The 17725-nt window shown below is 52.7% G+C and overlaps 1 protein-coding gene across 1 annotated transcript in view; it reads left to right on the top strand.

Moving 5' to 3' along the window:
• The window catches only part of Nsg2 (neuronal vesicle trafficking associated 2), a 49872-nt gene extending 44923 nt beyond the window's left edge, over nt 1-4949 (top strand). The window contains exons 3-4 of the mRNA XM_027938768.2: nt 2551-2661; nt 4758-4949. Coding sequence (XP_027794569.1) covers nt 2551-2661; nt 4758-4949 — 303 coding nt within the window. The remainder of the gene's footprint in view (nt 1-2550; nt 2662-4757) is intronic.
• Nucleotides 4950-17725: the final 12776 nt, after the last annotated feature.

Below are 17725 nucleotides of genomic sequence, written 5' to 3'. Positions count from 1 at the left end.
AATCACTTTACAGTGAACAATTGGGTGGCATTTAGAACTCTCATAATGTTGTGCAAACATCACCCTTACCTGGCCCCCAAACATTTTCATCACCACCAAAAGGAAACCCCGTGGCCATCAGCCACTGCCCCCTCCACAGTCCCTGGTGACTATAGATCCACCTATTCTGGATATTCCATACAAATGGGGTCATCTACTATCTGACCTTCTGCACCTGATTTCTTTCATTTAGCATGTGGTTTTGTGGTCTATCTGCATTTGTAACATATGTGTCGTGCCCTTTTATGACTGAATAAAGTTCCCTTGTGTACATATACAGTCGTCCCTCAAGAGTCATGGTCATTGGACCCAGGAACCCCTATAACTGACCAAATGCTGAGATGCTCAGCTCCTTTATCTAAAATGTGTAGTATTTGCATAGGACATATGGACACCCTTCTGTGTACTTTAAATAATCTCTTGGGCTGGGGATGTGGCTCAAGCAGTAGCGCACTCACCTGGCATGCGTGCAGCCCGGGTTCCATCCTCAGCACCACATACAAAGATGATGTGTCTGCCGAAAACTAAAAAATAAATATTAAAATTCTCTCTCTCTCTCTCTCTCTCTCTCTCTTTAAAAGAAATAATCTCTAGACTCTTCATAATTCCCTAGCACAAGGTAAACGCTGTTATGTTGTGTCCTTTAGGGAATGGTGACAAGACAGATGTCTTTAGTAAGGAAGTAAATTTACTTCCAGTTAAAGTAAGGAAGCAATTTACTTTCCAGTTATGAAATCCATGGAGGGGGCTCTGTGGGTGTGGAGCTGACTGACCACTAGCTGACCATCAACTCACCAGTTGATGGACTCAGGACTGTTCCTGCCTTGTGGTTACTGGAAAATCTGGGCATTTTTAGTTTCTTTACAAACTTCTACTGACCAGGTGTTCCTGGTCCTCAGCATTGGTGGGTAGGGTAGTGGTCCTGGGCGACCCCCTTTCCTGTGCCATTCAGATGACATCTTTGGGGAGTCTGTGTGCACATGACTGAGCTGGGGGCAGCCCTTGCTCCAGGCTCAGCTTCCATGGACGTCTCTGTGCGGGCTCCACATCTCGCCTGGGGACTCGGGTCTGATGTCCCCATCATTGCACTCCACACTGTCTTCACCGTGGTCCTGAGCAGGAGGCTGATTCCTGTCCAGTGCTTCAGCAGAGGAACTGGGAAGTGGAGGGGGAGGGCAGCACACTGCTCCAATAATAGTTTAAAACCTCGTGGCACTCACCTGTGTCTGAAACCTTCACACACGCACACACATGCATGCACACGCACTCACATGCACACACACACACACCCGGGGAGTGCTCATGGACTCTCCACCAGAGGATTCAGACTCACCGCCCTGTTCCACCTCCCCTTCGCCTTCCCACATGTCTCCCATCCAGGACTTTAAGCTGCCGACAAGCAGCGCCCCTTGCCCGGAGCGTCCTAGCCTCCTGTGTTCTCCGTCCTCACCAACAAGCCTTGGGGTGGAAATAGGATGAAGATCCCCAAAGATGGTTTGGTCTTTTTTCTGAATCAAGAGGAGCCTCTCTCCAGGAGAGGAATTCTGTAACATCTCTAGGCTGACTGACTCAAAGGGCTGTCTGCTGTTAAAAACAACACACACAAATCCACTCCCAGCACTAGACGCCCTAATGTCTGCCTCATACAGAGGTTGCCACGGGGCCAGTGTGAACCCGGAGCTGCCTCGGGAATCATTCACTTGCTCCTTTCTGACAAATCCTGGGGGGCTTCCATCAGGTTTCCCCAGGGTTCATGAAGCTTGCTTGTAGGTAGTGGTCAGGAGCTGGGCTTCTAGTCTGAGGTGTCCAAGGACGCTGCATGCAGGAAGAGGACGTGCCTCGACTTGGACGCCCAGGATCTCTCTGGTTGCTGTATCGGACACACCAGAGAGGGCAAGCAAGTCTCGGGTTAAAGGCTGTTTCCACCCGCGGGTGAGAGGTGAGGGTGGCCTTGGCCAGGCGGAAGTGGTGGGAGTGGTAAGGAGTGGTCGGCTCTGGACCAGGTATCTGAAGGCGGAGGTGCTAGGCTCTCCTGGAAGAAGAGTGTGGGATGAGAGGCAGAGGGCACCAAGGTCTTTGGCCTGGTGGCACAGTGGTGGCCACCAGGTGGGAGGAGAGCCTTGGGGAAGGTTTGGGGACTAGTGTCCACAAGGAGGTAGAGCAAGCGGTTGATGTCTGAGATGGAGTTCAGTAGTGGTGACGGGGTGGTCACAACAGAGGCAGGAAGCTCTGGAAAGGGGGCCTAGTGGTCAAACCCCACTCCCTACCCAGCGTACAGGAAAAGTCTGTCCCGAGTGGGGTCCAGAAAGAGCCTCAAGATGATCCTGCACAAAGAGGCACGGAGGCCTCAGAGCACGCTGCACGTCAGTGACAAAGCCCAGCGGAGCAGTGTGCTGGGTCCCTGCCCGCACTCCTAGCAGGCCATCTGCCTACCACCCCGGGTTTAAGGTTCGTGCGTGGGCTGGAGCGGGCACCTGGAGCTGAGGGTGACGCAGGTGTGTCTTCCTGCAGGTCACCATCCTCGTCAGCCTGGCCCTAGCGTTCCTCGCCTGCATCGTGTTCCTGGTGGTTTACAAAGCCTTCACCTACGACCACAGCTGTCCGGAGGGATTTGTCTATAAGGTAAGGGGCCCTGGCTGGTGGGTGTGGTTGGGGGATGACCCATGTCTTCATCAGCACCCAATTTCTGGGCATGACAACCACTCTGCCCACTGTGTGTCCAGCAAGGTTTTCCTGAGGGTTCAGCCTCAAGCGGGCCGTCAGGCACCCTGCCCAGTCGGCACTGTCCAAGGTCAGGAGGTGAGCCACTGGGCTGATGGCAGAGTCCTCACCTCTGCAGGCCCCTGCACAGGGGTGAAGACCGTTATTCTGAGGTTTCCATGCCCCTCCCTGGCCCCGCTCTAACTGCAAACCTCCTTCAAAGAACTGAGCCAGCCACGTGACCTCGAAGAGCCTCCGGGGCCCCTCTGTGCCCCTCTGAGCCTCAGTTTTTTTGCCTGCATGGGGGCTGAGGATGCCCATAAAATGGGGGCTGGTAATGCCCCAAAGATCTCCATGAGGTTTTAAGGAGAGAATTCAGTCAGGTCAGCTGGCCAAAGGCCTGCCAGGTGACTGGCCTCGACACGTCAGTCGCAGTAAGACCAGAGTGTGATTCAGAGCTGGGACAGGCCGTGGTATTCATCTTGACCATCACCCTCTCTTAGGCAGGCTCTCTGCTAGCCATTCTCCTGGGCCTTGTCTCAGTCAGGCCACAACCATTCTGAGAAACAGGTCCTAGCGTCCCCATTGTCCAGGTGAGGAAAGGCTGGAGCTGGACGTGAAGAGGGTTCCCCATGGGGGGGTGTGTGGTCCAGTCACGTTCCAGCGTGGGCAGGTCCTTGGATTCTGCCCTGTGACTTCCCCAGACCACCCCTCTCACGGCTAAAAGCTGGGACCTGAAGGTTGGGAACTAGTGCTGGGGACAACTGAGTGAACTCCGGGAGACACACAGCAAGCTCCGTGGTGCTGTGGGGAGGGACAGGAGAGGAGGCCCAGGCCCCTGGGGTGGAGGAGCCAGTGGGTAAGGAAGGGTGGAGCAGCCGCCTGGGTGTGGGAAAGAGAAGGCGAGAGGCGTGGCTTGTACTGTCAGGAAGAAAGCCCACAAGGATCAGCCAAAAACTACTGAAAACGGTCACTCGGGGAAAGGGAAGGGCAGTGAGGGCACGGGGACAGGAGCCAGCGCCCCTGGGTATGTCTCCTTACATGTTGTCATGAGACGATGAATGATTGACGTATTTGAAAAAATTTTAAGAATAAGAAAAAAGAAAACCCTGACAATTAAAAACAACCTAAACCAAGAACCTCGCTCTATATCAAGTTGAGGACATAAACTTACAAAGAAAATAAACACCTCAAATGACTGTGGGGTACAGGGTATGGACATCCGCCCTCAGTGGAAGATAGAGACGCCCTTGACCCTTTCATAAGATGAAAATGACAGAAGTCAAAACTGCATCCGACTTACCCAGCAGCACCACAGCTCCGCACGGGGCGACCGTGCTCAGATCCTTACCTTCGTCTGGCTCCAGGCAGAATCCTCGCCTGCAAAGCCTGTTCAATAACCAGGTGTTGAGTGTCTCAGGCCTTTGATTGAATACTGTATTGGAAGGCAGAAACACTGGCCTGTAGGGGTGCTTTTGTATGGTCCCAGTCAGAAAATGACAACCCTTCCAATCCGGGACTGTCTGTGTTCTAAGGACATAGAGAGCCGCAGAGCAGAGTCAAAGAAGTTCACCCAGTGGTCTAACTCTGTGGAGGAATGCTGTGTTACTGTGTGACTGTGCTGCCCGTATTATAAGATAATACAAATGCACTGTTATATTTATGTTGTTAGGGACCAAGACTTTTGAAATTAAAGAGATACAAATGTAAAATCAAGAGCATAAAATAAGCAGCCATGGTCCACGGGCAGCAAGCCAGGAAGCCCCTGGGGCCAGGAGAGGGGAGCCTGAGAGCCCCCCACAGCGGAGAAGCAGGGGAGGTTGTCCTTGGGTTGTGGTCACCATCAGGTTCATTTCCTCTGACTTCTTCCAAGGGGCCGTGTTGATGATGGTGATGGGAGGGTGGCGATGCTGGGGAGGGGCAGGCCAGGTGGAGGTTGTCACCCACTGTGCGCTGAGCTGTGTGTGGGTCGAGGGGTGGGCTGGCCACACGCCCCTGACGGTCTCCTTCTTCCCCAGCACAAGCGCTGCATCCCGGCCTCCCTGGATGCCTACTACTCGTCCCAGGACCCCAACTCCAGAAGCCGCTTCTACACAGTCATCAGCCACTACAGCGTGGCCAAGCAGAGCACTGCCCGGGCCATCGGGCCCTGGCTGTCGGCGGCCGCTGTCATTCATGAGCCCAAGCCGCCCAAGACCCAGGGCCATTAGGGGCCTACCGGAGCCGGAGTGGGGGGGGGGCGGTGGGCAGGGGACCCCCCCCAGGCTCAGCCAAGCTCGAGTTACAAGACAACACTGTACTCCTGGGATGTGGGGGTGGGGCGGGCGGGGGGCGGGGCGGCACTCTCCGAAAATATCGTGCACTGGAGTTGTCTGAACCCATGTTCCTTTTTGTCCCTTGGTATTGTTGATTCGTCCCCAAGTCAGGCTCATGTACAAAGGCATGTTTCGTGTTGATTGTTCCCATGTAAGATATTCTCAAAGCCACTGCTTATTCTTTGTTAGGAAAATTTAAAAAAAAAAAACAGAAAAGGAGAGAAACAAAGAAAAGGAACAGAAAGCGCAAGCAGGCTCCATCTGGAGGGCGTGAGGAGCTGAGGCTCCTGCAGCCTCGGTGCGGGCCTGGTGCGAGTGGGTGGCAGACGGGGCTGCCTGGTTTGCCTCTGGTCTGCGGGACAGGAGCACGGGGAGCTAGGAGTGGCCCGGCTGGAAGGAAGGATTGGTTTTGGTGTTTTTAAGCCCAGGATGCGCACAACCCAGAGCAAACTCGGCTGAGCTCTGGTGCCTTTTGCAAGATGAGCACAAACCGGGGGTGGGTGTTGGTGCCAGGGCTGGGCGCCCCGCGCTGGGCTCCGAGGGCTTGCCCAGTGTGGCCTTGTGACTTGCAGAAGCAGACGCTCAGACGTGGGCAGGTTTTTCTTTGCCTTTTTCAGGTTTCTCTAGCTCCACAGCTGGATGCTGCCCACGCCTGTGACTGGCAGGGCAGAGAGGGAGAGAAGGAGGCGGCTCAGCAGAAAGGCCCAGCCAGGCGCTGGCCCTTGGCCACTAGAAGCACAGGTCCCAGGTGTTCGGCCGTTGTTGGTTCAGTGCTAACAGTCGCAACACCCGGGTCACAACCAGGAACCTCAGGTGGCAGCCAACCGAGTCCTAGAAGCTCCCGAGGAAGGGCCACATCTGGCACCTCCCAGGCCTGCTCCGTGGAACCTCCTGGGCCCGCCCAGGCCCCTCACAAAGGCTCCGGGAGGCTCATCCTATGGCGCTGTGGCTCCGTGTCCAGCAGGCCCAGGGCTGGCTGGAGAGTTGGCTGTCTGAGATGTGTCACTGTTTCCCCATTAGTCTGTGACAGGCCATTTAAAGGGTATTTTTGTGGCTTGCTCTGTTGCTGAAATCATCGTACCCGACAGCTGGCTAATAAGGCTACTATAGCTCAAGTTCTCCTGCCAAATGCTCTCATCTGTTCTCCCTCCTTCCCCCACCCTCCCATCACCTGAGTCACCTGTAAATTCATTTGTCATCTGAAGCGGAATAACAAATCGTCCCTAGCAAAACCGCTGAGCGCTTTATAATTTTGTGGTGTATTTTTGTCAGTAGGTAGCAGAGGCTGAAGTATTTTTTGGTGTAATTCTCAAAATTTTCTGACAGGAAACAAATAAAGATAGATGTGTCTGAGAGCCTCGGTCTTCTTCTTAGTGAGATTGATGAAGATGTTTCGGGTAGGGGACCCAAAGGGGTGGGTGAGCCCTGGGGGCAGAGTGGCCTATGCAGCAGGGGCTGGAATGGGACCCTGGGGGCCTCCACCTTCAGGCCAGTGGGGTCTGACCTGAGGCTGAGGTCCTAGGTAAGGCCCAGGAGATGGACATGGCCACCTGTCCTGTAGCCCCGTGTTCATTCCACAGCCCCTGCTGGTCAGCGCAGCCTGGCACATGGCATCTCAGCCTGTTTTGTATTTCTATAGCAGAATGTAGACTGTATAACTTATCAAGAAGAGCAACCCATTTCTCCCCGTTCTGGAGACTGGGATGTCCACATCAAGCTCCAGCCCCTGGCCAGGGCCTTCTTGATGCATCATTCCATGTCTGAAAAACCAAGAGAGGGAGGCAGAGAGCAAGAGGTGCCCCTCATGGACTCAGGCCCCTTGTAATGGGCGTTCTTCTGTCCCCGAGGTTAGAGCCTCGAGACCTAAACACCTCCCCTCAGGCCCCGCCACCCGACACTGTGTGGGGAGCATGTTTCCAGCACCTGTCTTTAGGGTGACACATTCTAACGGCAGTAAGTAGTCACTGCCCTGAGGTCTGGAGCCAGACCTGGATGTGGAAATGAAGCAAAGGTAGGGTCTGACGATGGCTTTAACACAACGCACTTGGTGGCTGGCCAACAGCTTGAGGAGGGAGATAATGGGCATCCAGTGGACGTCTTCAGAATTAGCTTGAGACTTAGTACGACCCTGGAGGTAGGGGTTATTGACCCTACTAGATAGGAGGTGGAGAGATTGAGGCTCAGAGGGACAAAGAGCCTACCCTCGGGCCATTGTAGAGCAACTGGGATTTAAACCAAGGTTTGTGGGACCCTTTTGCCCCCAGAACTGCTTCCTTTCTGTAAAGGACCCTGAGCAACACTATCAAGGTGATAGCTAATTCCTAGAAAGTCAAGTTGCAGTTATCATTAGCAGGACTCCGCATAGGTGGTCCATGCTGGGAAGAGCACCCATCTAGATGCCCTCGCTCTCTGCCAGGTGCCAGTGCTCTGTGTCTCTTAATTCGTATTACCCTCCTGCCAGTCCCAGGGGGTAGGTGCCCTGCCTCCAACACCATGGCCATCAGTATCATCTAATCGTCCCCATCTCAGGATGGAGATGTGGAGGCGCACAGCAGAGAAACAGCTTGCCCAAGGCCACCCGGTTGGTGAGTGACAGAGCTAGGACTCTAGCCCAGGTGTTTTGCCACCAGTCTCTTAACAGCTCCGCCAGTCACAGTGACCACAGGTCTCTGTGTCTTGCCCTCCGGTTGGTAATTGTGCCCATGGCAGGCCACTTAAGGCAGAGCTGGGTGGACTGTGCCCACAGTTGGCAGTGGAGGCTCCCACCTGTTGCCATGCTGGGGATTGTGGCCAAAGGCCAGATGGGCGGGACAGGAGGAGGACAGCAGGGCTCCTGCCCTTCTCGCTGTGCAGGCCGTGAGAACAGGGCGTCAGACAGCCCCTCCCACGCCACCTGCAGCCTTCACATCCAGCCTGCCTCCAGGGGACACGTGCTGGAGAGGCCTGGGGCAGGGCTGGCCTCCACCCAGGAGGCGGCTGACCCACAAGGCCAGCCCGTGAACACCCAGTGTATTTTTTAATTACACAAAGTCAACTGAGGACTTAATGAACACATGTTCCCACATCCTGTTATGAATAGATTTGCCACCCCATTGCTCCAAAAAACAAACCGGAGCTATCTATTCTGTGTGACGAGTCTGCTGTGGGGACCCACCGGAAGCAGCGGTGCTAGAAGGGTCGGCCATGACGGCAGCCCTTCTCTCTGAGGACCGACCCCGGCGGGTGCTGCTCCTGGGGAGTTAGAACCAAAGAGGACGCCTCTCTCCCGACCTGGACATCCCTGGAGTGGCAGGTTGGTCACAAAGGTTTAACCAGAGGAGGTTGGATCTGGAAAAAGCTCCTCTGAGTTTGGAGAGTGGGGTCCCACAGAGCCCTTTTGGGGGTCGCGCTCCAGAGGGAGCCAGGCAATGACCATATTGACAGCGCCCCCCCCCCACCATGGCTTTTGCACACGTTTAAATCCGTTTATCCACAAAGGGAACCTCTTTTGAGAGGCTCCCAGTAAGATGGGACCAAGGTTGGGTAGCAAAGGTGATGGGGAGGGGGCCCGATTGTTCTAGAAGCTTTGTGACCAGAGGGTGAGCCAGTGTGGCTGTCACCAGGAGGTCTTAGAAAACCTGGTGTTCAATGGGCCCTGCAGGACAGGTGGCTGGTGACAGGAGGAGCTCAGGGGAGGCGTGCTGCACGGGCCACCCTCCCAGGTGATGGAAGTGTCCTCAAGGAACAGAGCCCTCTCCCTGAGCCAGCGCTGGATGCAGAGATGAAACGCGTGTGTCCACAGGCTGCCCTGCTCCCCTCGGGTCACGGCCCAGGCTGGGGAGAAGGGCAGGAGGCGAATGGACAGACAGTGGCCAGGTGTTGGAGAAGTAGAGACAGTTCCTGGGCAAGCCCTGGTGTCCATCAGGTCAGGAGATGGGCAGGGAGACATAAATCTATATTTTTTCTTTTTCTGAAAAATTGGAAGACCACCCGTTGGATCTTCCAGTGGATCGATTTATCTCTCCTCCACCTCACGACACGCTCTATTCAACTGCGGAGTCCTGTGGAAGAAGAAATAGCCTTGATCCTATTCCCAAGAAGCACACAATACCATCTCCTTAAAAACCAGCTCTGCGAGCAGCAGCAGCGAGCAACACAGGGAAAGGGGCTGGTTTCCATGGCAACGTCAAGGCGGCTTCCCCCAGATCTCACTCAGCCTAGCACAGCGGGGGTCCCAACTCCATCCTTTTGTCAGAAGTGACCTGTCTGCGAGCCGCAGACCCAGTGTTCGGCCAGCCAAGTGGCCTCAGACCTGGCCGACCTGGCCACCCCTCCCTGGACGCCTCTCTGGGCTCTCTCCAGGAGTCTTCTCTTTCAAAGTCTTTGTCTTTCTCCTTTGGAGGGAATGATGTCAAGGGGACATGGAATGACTAGGTGAATGTGCTTATCAATGTGAGATTCTGCCAGGGCCTTGCTGGGTTTGCACTGTGTGTGGGGTGGGCACACGGTGGGAGCGGGGGACGGTGCTTAGGGTTGAGGGCAGCCAGTACTGGTTCTGGCTTTGGCCAACTCCCTGGCTCTCCTATGCTTATACTTCCTTATCTTTAAAACAGGACAGTATCTCTTCCTTACTTTGCTTTATGAGAATTCCATGAAATAACGTTTAAGATTTGCCTGTGGACGGCCCTCAACAAATGGTGGCTACCGAGGCCGGGTTCTCACTCAGCCTCAGCTTCCTCATTGTAAACCGGAGTCATGTGGATGCTACACGTCTGACAGGGATGCTGTGGGGGCAAAGGAGGCACCAGGCCGGCGCTCCTCTCTGCCTTTGGAGCTCGCAGGCCCGGCCTCTCCTTCCATCTGTGGAGTGGGCCCTGCCCAGGGCTACAGTCTGCCCTTTCCCCAGCCTATGAACAGCTTTTGGTTGTTAAATTTGGTTACACAAAGAGGTACAGACAGGGGTTTATCTAGCAGAGGCACATCCAAGGGAGAGTGTGGATTATATGCATTTTTAAGGTGAAAATAAAGTATTGCTTTGGAGTCTGCCACATGTCCCCAAATGATTTTGACCAAACTCTTCACATGCATTAGAAAAATGTAACCACAGGCTTTTACTTAACTGTCACCAGTTTTTTTTTTTTTTCAGCGAGATCCTTTTTCTGGTCCAGGATATGACCTGAGATCCCTCAGGGCATTCACACATCTCCTGGTGACCCCCTGTTTGTGACAGCTGGTTGGTTTTTAGGACCTTGACACTTGTGAAGGGTGCAGGTCCCTCAGTGAGTTCCCCAGGGTCGCACTGAGAATGTGGGTTTAGGGGGGAGAGTCACACAGAAGGGGCGTGCCCTGTCCAGAGCATCCCACGGGGTCCACCCTGGGGACCTGTGTCCTGCTGCCATGCTAACCACGTCTCTTTGATCAAGTGGCCTTTGCCAGGTCGCAGTGTTCATTATGATGCAACACACTTTCCCTAGGCAACCAGGAGAATCTGGGGGAGTTACTTTGAGGAAGATGCGGATGGGCTTCCCTTCTCCACATTTATTATTCAGTGATGTATTGTATTAGCGTAAACTCATGGGTCTTTGCTTATTCTTTGGGTTAAACTCAACACTATCTTACTTCATTCCTCAAGTTCTACCAACTTTTGTCTTTGGGTGACCTTTCATGTTGTCTCCTGTGTCTTTTTTTAATAAGACCCATTTTTTAAAAAAGAAATTTTAAAAATTTTCTGTCATTGCAAGATCCTCCAGGCTCATCTGGTATTTCTCCTTCCCAATCCTGGCATTGACTGTGTCTCCAGGGAAACTGGTTCCTTTCTTGGGGAAGAGAAATAGAAACCAAGATCTGAACATTAGGTGTGCTCATTGCTACAGAGGGTACTGGTTTGCAGACCCTCTTGGCATACTGAACCAAGAAATTGTGGCTGTATCCTAGCTCACTTATCTATCTATCTATCTATCTATCTATCTATCTATCTATCTATCTATCTTTCTGTCCATCCATCCATCCATCCATCATCCATATATCCTTCTCTATCTATAATCTATGTATCTATCATCTATTCATCTATGATCTATTTTCTATCACCCACTTACCTACCTATCATCTATGTTTCTATCACCTATCCATCATCTATCATCTATCACCTGTCTCAAGCACAACCAACTTGACTTTGACCCCTCTTACACCAATGCCACACAGGGTTTATTCCACCTCAGGGTTTATTCCAGCATTCCCGCTTTGTTCGCTTGTGGCTTCTTTCTCTGACAGTGGGAAGTACGATTTCTATCTCCAGTGTGCTTATCCACTCATCTCTAGCCCACACGTACAATTTTTTCAGATAGATGAACTTCTTTAACGTTTAGAATTTCTGACATCACTAGAGACACTCTTTGGGGGCCATCTTACACTCTTCTTGTTGCTTTTTGCAGTACTGAGGGTGGCACCCAGGAGTGTTGGACCACTGAGCTACATCCTCAGCCCCTCTTATTATTTTAATGTTGATACAGGGACTCTCCATGTCCATCTGGGCTTGAGCTTGCCATCTTACCATCAGTTTCCCGGGTGACTGGGACACAGGCATGTGCCCTGTGCTGGCTAACGCTGTGTTTCTCTGTGTGCCAACTTCTTTGCATTTATTTGTAAAGACTCGTGTGTAAAGCCGAAGCCACCTTCTATTTCCTGAAGGCCAGCATTGTTTGGAGGAGAGTACTGCACGGTGTCACACTCGAGGTGGATTTGTCCACTGGCCATTACTATGGGATCTGATACAACCTGTCATAGACACATACCCCATCTGCTCTTGCAGGGTCCTGGCCCCCCCATAAAGTTCTCACCTCCTAGGTTACTCCCTGTATTTCTGGGAGCTGCCAGGTGGGCTCTCACCTGTGCTGAGTGCTGCTGGGCTCCATGGATGCCCAGATATTTTCAGATGCTGATGGGCAGCTCCATGATGCCCTGGGGTTCTTCTGGCTCCCTGCTGATTCTGGACTGAGTGGAAAACTCATTCTCTTTCCTTTGGATTTATTCTGTTAAGAGGGACCACTGTAGCCACTGGTGCTCATGGCTGGGTGTTCTATAGCTTTAACCAAAAAAAGTTTTCTTTTCCTTTATGTTTTATCCACACCTCTGCCCTGTCCACGATGGGACCCATTCGGGAACACATGGGCTGCACTGAAGGACAAGTCTGAGCAATACTGTCATGACTGGGTTGGAGGTGGGTGGTTCCCCACTGCTCCTGTCTGCACCCCTGAGACTTGGCAAAGGGTGCCCCCCTCTCCCCCATGCAGCCCTGTGGCAGCCTGGTGATCTTTCCCTACAGCATCTGCTGCTAAATTTGATGCGGATGTGTCAGAGATTGCTGGCTCTCTAGAAAGTTTCACGGCTCCTTCCATAGCAGGGGGTCACCAACACCACCAAGGTCACCTCGGGTACTAGGGAATGATCTTTCCCAGCCCCCTTGCTTCTCAGCTGTCATGTACTAGTCATTCCCATTCCAATGTAGGGAACGGGAAGTGGACAAGATCTGGGCTGGCACTTTGAAGCACTTGAGGGGACTCTGTGCTCTCTTTTCCTCACCAAGCCTCCCACCCTGCAATGTCTGGAGGCCAAGGACCGTCCAGCCATAAGGAGATGGTGGACTCACAAGATGCAGGGAGCCTGGATCCCTGAATATCCACTTGGAGTACAGTGAGCTTCCCACCCTGGGTTGTCAGATGAGTGGAAAATGGCTTTCCCAGTCTCAGTGAAGTCTGGGGGTTTATTTGCTATAGTGGAAAGAATTACCTTGACCAAGACGCAGATGAAACCCATTCTCCATCTGGACCCCCATACCTGGTGCAGGGCTGGTTGTGACAACGATGACAATCACAACACCCAGCTCCTTTCTCCCTTGGGTAAGCTCTCTCCAGGAAGCTGCTCAGCTCTGAGCTCTCTCCCGCGTCAGGCATATTCAAGTTCAGTCCTCAAGACCTGGTGGCGGGTGTCACCGTTACTATGAAGTCTTTTCTAATCTCCCCAAACGAGGCAGGCTCCTCCCAAATCCTGTGCCTCCGTTTGTCGCAGAATTATCAGTCTATTTTCATCGCTGGGTTGTCTGTGAGCTCCTGGAATGGATGGTTGAATGGATGGAAGGAAACTTTTCCTCTCTGCCAATGACCTCTAAGTCAACTCAGGCACCTCAAACTTGATCTGTATCACATTTCCTCCAAATAGACTTTGTTTCTTTTGTCATTTAAACCGGGTGATGGCTTTACCAACCACTCAGCTTTGCAGATGCAAAAATGCCCAGTGTCATCCTTGTAATTTTATAGATGAAGAAATGGAGGTTGGGAGGGGTTGGGTGCCCCCCTGGAGACTGGGTGGCTGCTCCCACACTCCTGGGTACGTGACCCTGCACCCTGGCAGGGAGCCCTGTGTGCTGCCCATGCTCATCTTCTCCACCTTCCTTGCAGCCCTCCACCTCTGGCTTGGAGACCCCAGCCCTGCTCCCCTGCAAGACTGACAGCCACCATTCACACCTTCACTGAGCTGGCACTCCCCCTCCCCCCCTCAGCTCCAAATAAACACACTTGATGAGAAGAATGTGTCTTTCTCTGTTGGTAATTTATTCTCTCCTGTGCAAATTGTCAAATTAATTAAAAAAGGGAAGAACAACCCAATTCAGACCAGTAAGCTGCTGAAAGGGGAACAGAAGAAGCTGTCCGCAAAGGGCTGCATCTAGACACCCAGCACTGGAGTCACAGACCTGTGCAGAATCCCAGCGCCACCGCTGTCTGCTGGGCGATCCTGGACAGGCCATCTTCCCTGAGCCTCCCTTCCCCAAGAGAGAGCACTAGTTCCTGCTTCACAGGGTGTTGTGGAGATCACCGGAGAAAGTGTGCAAAGTGTTTGGGGGACTTGAAGACGAGCTCTGATAATAATTTGCAGAAAAGCAAACTTGAGCCCACGTATCCTCTCAAGCCTGGAGCCCAGGAGGCAGCGCAGGAAACTCATGGAGTAATGACTTGGTGTGGGTTGGATTGTGTCCCCCAAAATGGTATGCTGAAGTTCTGACCCCCGTTACCTCCGAGTGACTTTATCTAGAGAAAGCATCTTTACAGATATCATCAAGCTAAAAGGTAGTCAGGCGGGTGGGCGCTGATCCAATATCCTGGGTGTCCTTGTGAGAAGAGGACCAGGGCACAGAGATGAAGGCAGAGGTGAGAGTCCTGGGAGGGCAGACATTGGGGTGGTGCCTCTAGTGCCAACCCGCGCTGCACTCACAGGAAAGCACCCGCAGCAGGGGACGGTCTGGAGAAGAGACTGACCCTGCTAACGCCTCGATTTTGCACTTTCAGCCCCCAGACAATGAGATTCTGCCTGGAGTCGCGTAAAGCCATTGCTTGGGGTCCTCATTATGGCAGCTCTAACAAACTGTCACGGGCTCCATGGGCTATGCCCTTGCCCCAAACTGCGTGTCCAAGAAGCCACTGTGTGGTCATTATAATGACCATGTTCCAAGTCCAGTGAGTCCAAGTCTTGTCCCCTGTCTACTCCTGTGCAGGGAGGCTGAACTGCAGGCCTCACCTTCAATATGACAGTCACATTGGCCAAACGCAGCTCCAAGGTGATGCCCTTCATTCTTACAAACATGCCCTGCGGATGACACCCAGGCTTCCTGGATTCTCTGCTGGGGGAGGACCTGGCCCTGCTCCCAGGAGGTTCCCAGGTAGACACTCAGAAGACACATGGTGGCAAAGCTTGCAGGGGACCCAATGGGCTCATGGCACAGTGTCTGCTCCCGGGGTTCACAGTGTGTGGGGAGGCCAGTCCCATCAGGAACGTGGTCATTGTGCCCAGTGGTATCTCTGACCACTACCCAGCTGCCTATGAGGGAAAAAAAAACAAGCAAAAACAGGAGCAAAACTTCATTTACACTAGAGGAGCTGGAAAATGCACTCTCCCTCACACATTTGCTGTTAGCTTTCAATCTCTGCTTTGTAATCATGAGAGTTAGATAAAATAGCATCAGCCACTTGGGCTGGGAATTAGCCAGGGGAGCTGGCATTTAATTGCATTTGGAAAGAAAATAGCAAAATCTGTTAAAGTCATTATTGTATTTTCTGCAGTGTGAGAAGTGGTGCTTTTAATTAGTTGTGCTTTGACCCTTTTCTCAGCAACACAGATGAGAGCTGCCCGTGCTGGACTGGATCCCAAGTCTGCGTCCGGCTCGCCAGGCTTCCCGAGCAAGGGCAGGAGGCCTCCTCTCTGGAAGGGGCCCTGCCTTGCACAGGGGGTCCAGGCTCTGCACTGCAGAGAAGAAGCAGTGGCACTCTCTGCTCAGGCGCTGCCCCGTGACACCTTCTGCAGCTCTGGCAGGAAGCCTCCCTCCACTGAGGCCACCAATGCCTGCGGCAGGAAGGAGCCCAGGCTGTTCTGTGGCTCCTGAGCGTGTCCTTCCTTTGGGCCCATCGAATGGCTTCACGGACGCCAATCAGAGGTTTTTCAAATGAATTTCCTTTCCCAAAAGCACAGGGCCCCTGCCGGCCTCCCAGTGCAATGAGAGGAAGAGAATTCGGCTCATCAGAGACTTCTCGAGTGGACAGGCTGTTTATTTGGTAGAAACTCCTTGGGAAACTGGTGGAGGACGGCTGATGGCCGGGGTAGCAGCCTTCAAAATGCTGGCTCCTTGTCCCCATGAAACAGCAAGAATTCCAAAAGCCATATTTTTCCCTTACACATTTTTAGGATGAGGCACGTCTCCTTTAAATCTCAAGTTTAAGCAGTTACAGAAGATGCAACTTGCTATCTATCATGTTCAAGTATGTGCTTTAGATATATTTGCTTGGAAAGCTTGTGGCTGCACGTTTAGCTCTTTCAATACTTTTTACGGAGACATAATATTTACATACTTATAGGAATCAGTGCTCAGTATCATGACTTGACACAGGTACACAGTGGGGAATGGTCACGTGGGGGTAACGAGCCTTCCCATCTCCTCAAACTCTGGTCGCTGTTGTTTTGGGAACTTCTGTCCTCTTCTTATCACCTTACTAGGCTTCAGAAAGCACTTTCAATTTTGACAAAATCTCTGCCACTTACCTAAATGGCAAGGCTGTCTGATTAAACCATCAGCCAGCTCAAGCTGTGTGTCAGAAACATCTGACTTCATCATTTAGTTCAAATAAACTTGACCTGGAGTCAAATATCTCCCTTCTGAATTCTGAGTCAGACAAACAGAGAGCCAGACGGTTTAATGAACCCAGCAGGGAGCCTGTGAGGTGTCCTTTGCCTGCTGAGGCCCCTCGGGAGCTGGCTACTCCCCACTGCTCCCCTTTGCTTGGGCCACAGAGGGCAAAACACCATGGTAACCCAGGACGGAAGGTCTGCCTCACTTTGCTAAGTAGGGAGGGGGGACTGTACGAGGGGAGTGGGAAATGAGAACATCAGCCCCTGGAAGGTGGCAGAGAGCCTGTAAGGGTTTGGATGCGAGGTGTCCCCCAAAAGCTCACGTGAGAGACAACGTAGGAAGGTGCAGAGGAGAACTGATTGGGGTATGAGAGCCCTAACCAATCAGTGGATTAATCCCCTGGTGGGGTTCACTGAGTGGTACCTGAAGGCAGGCAGAGTGTGGCTGGGGGAGGAGGGTCACTGGGGCCTGTGGGGTGTCTATTTTGTATCTGGTGAGTGGGGATCACTCTCTCTGCTTCCTGATCGCCATGTGAGCTGCGTCCCTCAGCACACCCTTCGGCCAGGATGTCCTGACTCACCTTGAGCCTTGAGGCATGGAGCCAGCTTTCTATGGGCTCAGACCTCTGAAACTGTGAGCCCTCAAATAAACTTTTTCTCCCCTAAAAATGTTCTGGTCACATCATTTAGTCACAGCAAGGGAAACGCTGACAAATGGCTCATTCTAGAATCAAGCACCCTGGAAGCCGAAGGTCTGCGAACCCATTCCCATAACAAAGCCAGGTCTTGGTGCACCTGCAACAGTCCAAAGGTTCCCAGGCAGTGGACGCAGGAAAGGGGACTGAGCAGGTGTGCTAAGGGGTCGCGGCTTCAGTGAGAGGGCTGCAGACCCCGTCCATCTTAGCTTCCTGGGACAGCACTCAGAACCAGGCTGCAGAGGGGCCCAACCAGGAGGCCAAACGCCAAGGACTCGACTCCCTGCCACAGCCGCTGGCTGTGAGAGAACAGAGAAGCAGCACTAAATCCCCGGTGTCTCTCCGCCCAGGCTGTCCCCTCCGGCCCTGAATAGGCCAACCTTGTCAGAGAGTTAAGTTCTCAAAAAATGCACACTGGCATGGATGTGAAAATGTTCCACATTTCAGGTCTTGGTGGACCCAGCTGGCATCCTTGGGGTAGTTGGGATTGTTCAGAGCACACACAGGAGCAAAGTCACGCCATGTCACAACCCTTTGTAAAGAAGGGAAGGAAGGGTCTTTGTGCTGTGGAAGTACTTGAAAGCTCGCGGTCGTCTTTCTCCGGGACATGGCAGAAGTTCCCAGCCAGTCTCCTTCCTGGCAGGCCTCACCCTGCTTTGGTGTGTCTTGCTCAGGGACCGCCACCATGAGGTCCCTTTGCAAAATCTTAGGAGAGGGAGGGCATACAGAATGATGCGGCTACTTTGGGAAAGGGTCTGGAAGTTTATTTTTTTATTTTTTAAACAAAAAAACAAAAAACCTAAATATATACCTACTCTCTAACAATTG

This window comes from Marmota flaviventris, chromosome 5 (genome assembly GCF_047511675.1).
Source record: "Marmota flaviventris isolate mMarFla1 chromosome 5, mMarFla1.hap1, whole genome shotgun sequence".
NCBI classification, from domain to species: domain Eukaryota; kingdom Metazoa; phylum Chordata; class Mammalia; order Rodentia; family Sciuridae; genus Marmota; species Marmota flaviventris.
The sequence above is the reverse complement of the archived record's forward strand: the minus strand, read 5'-3'. Positions and strand labels throughout refer to the sequence as shown.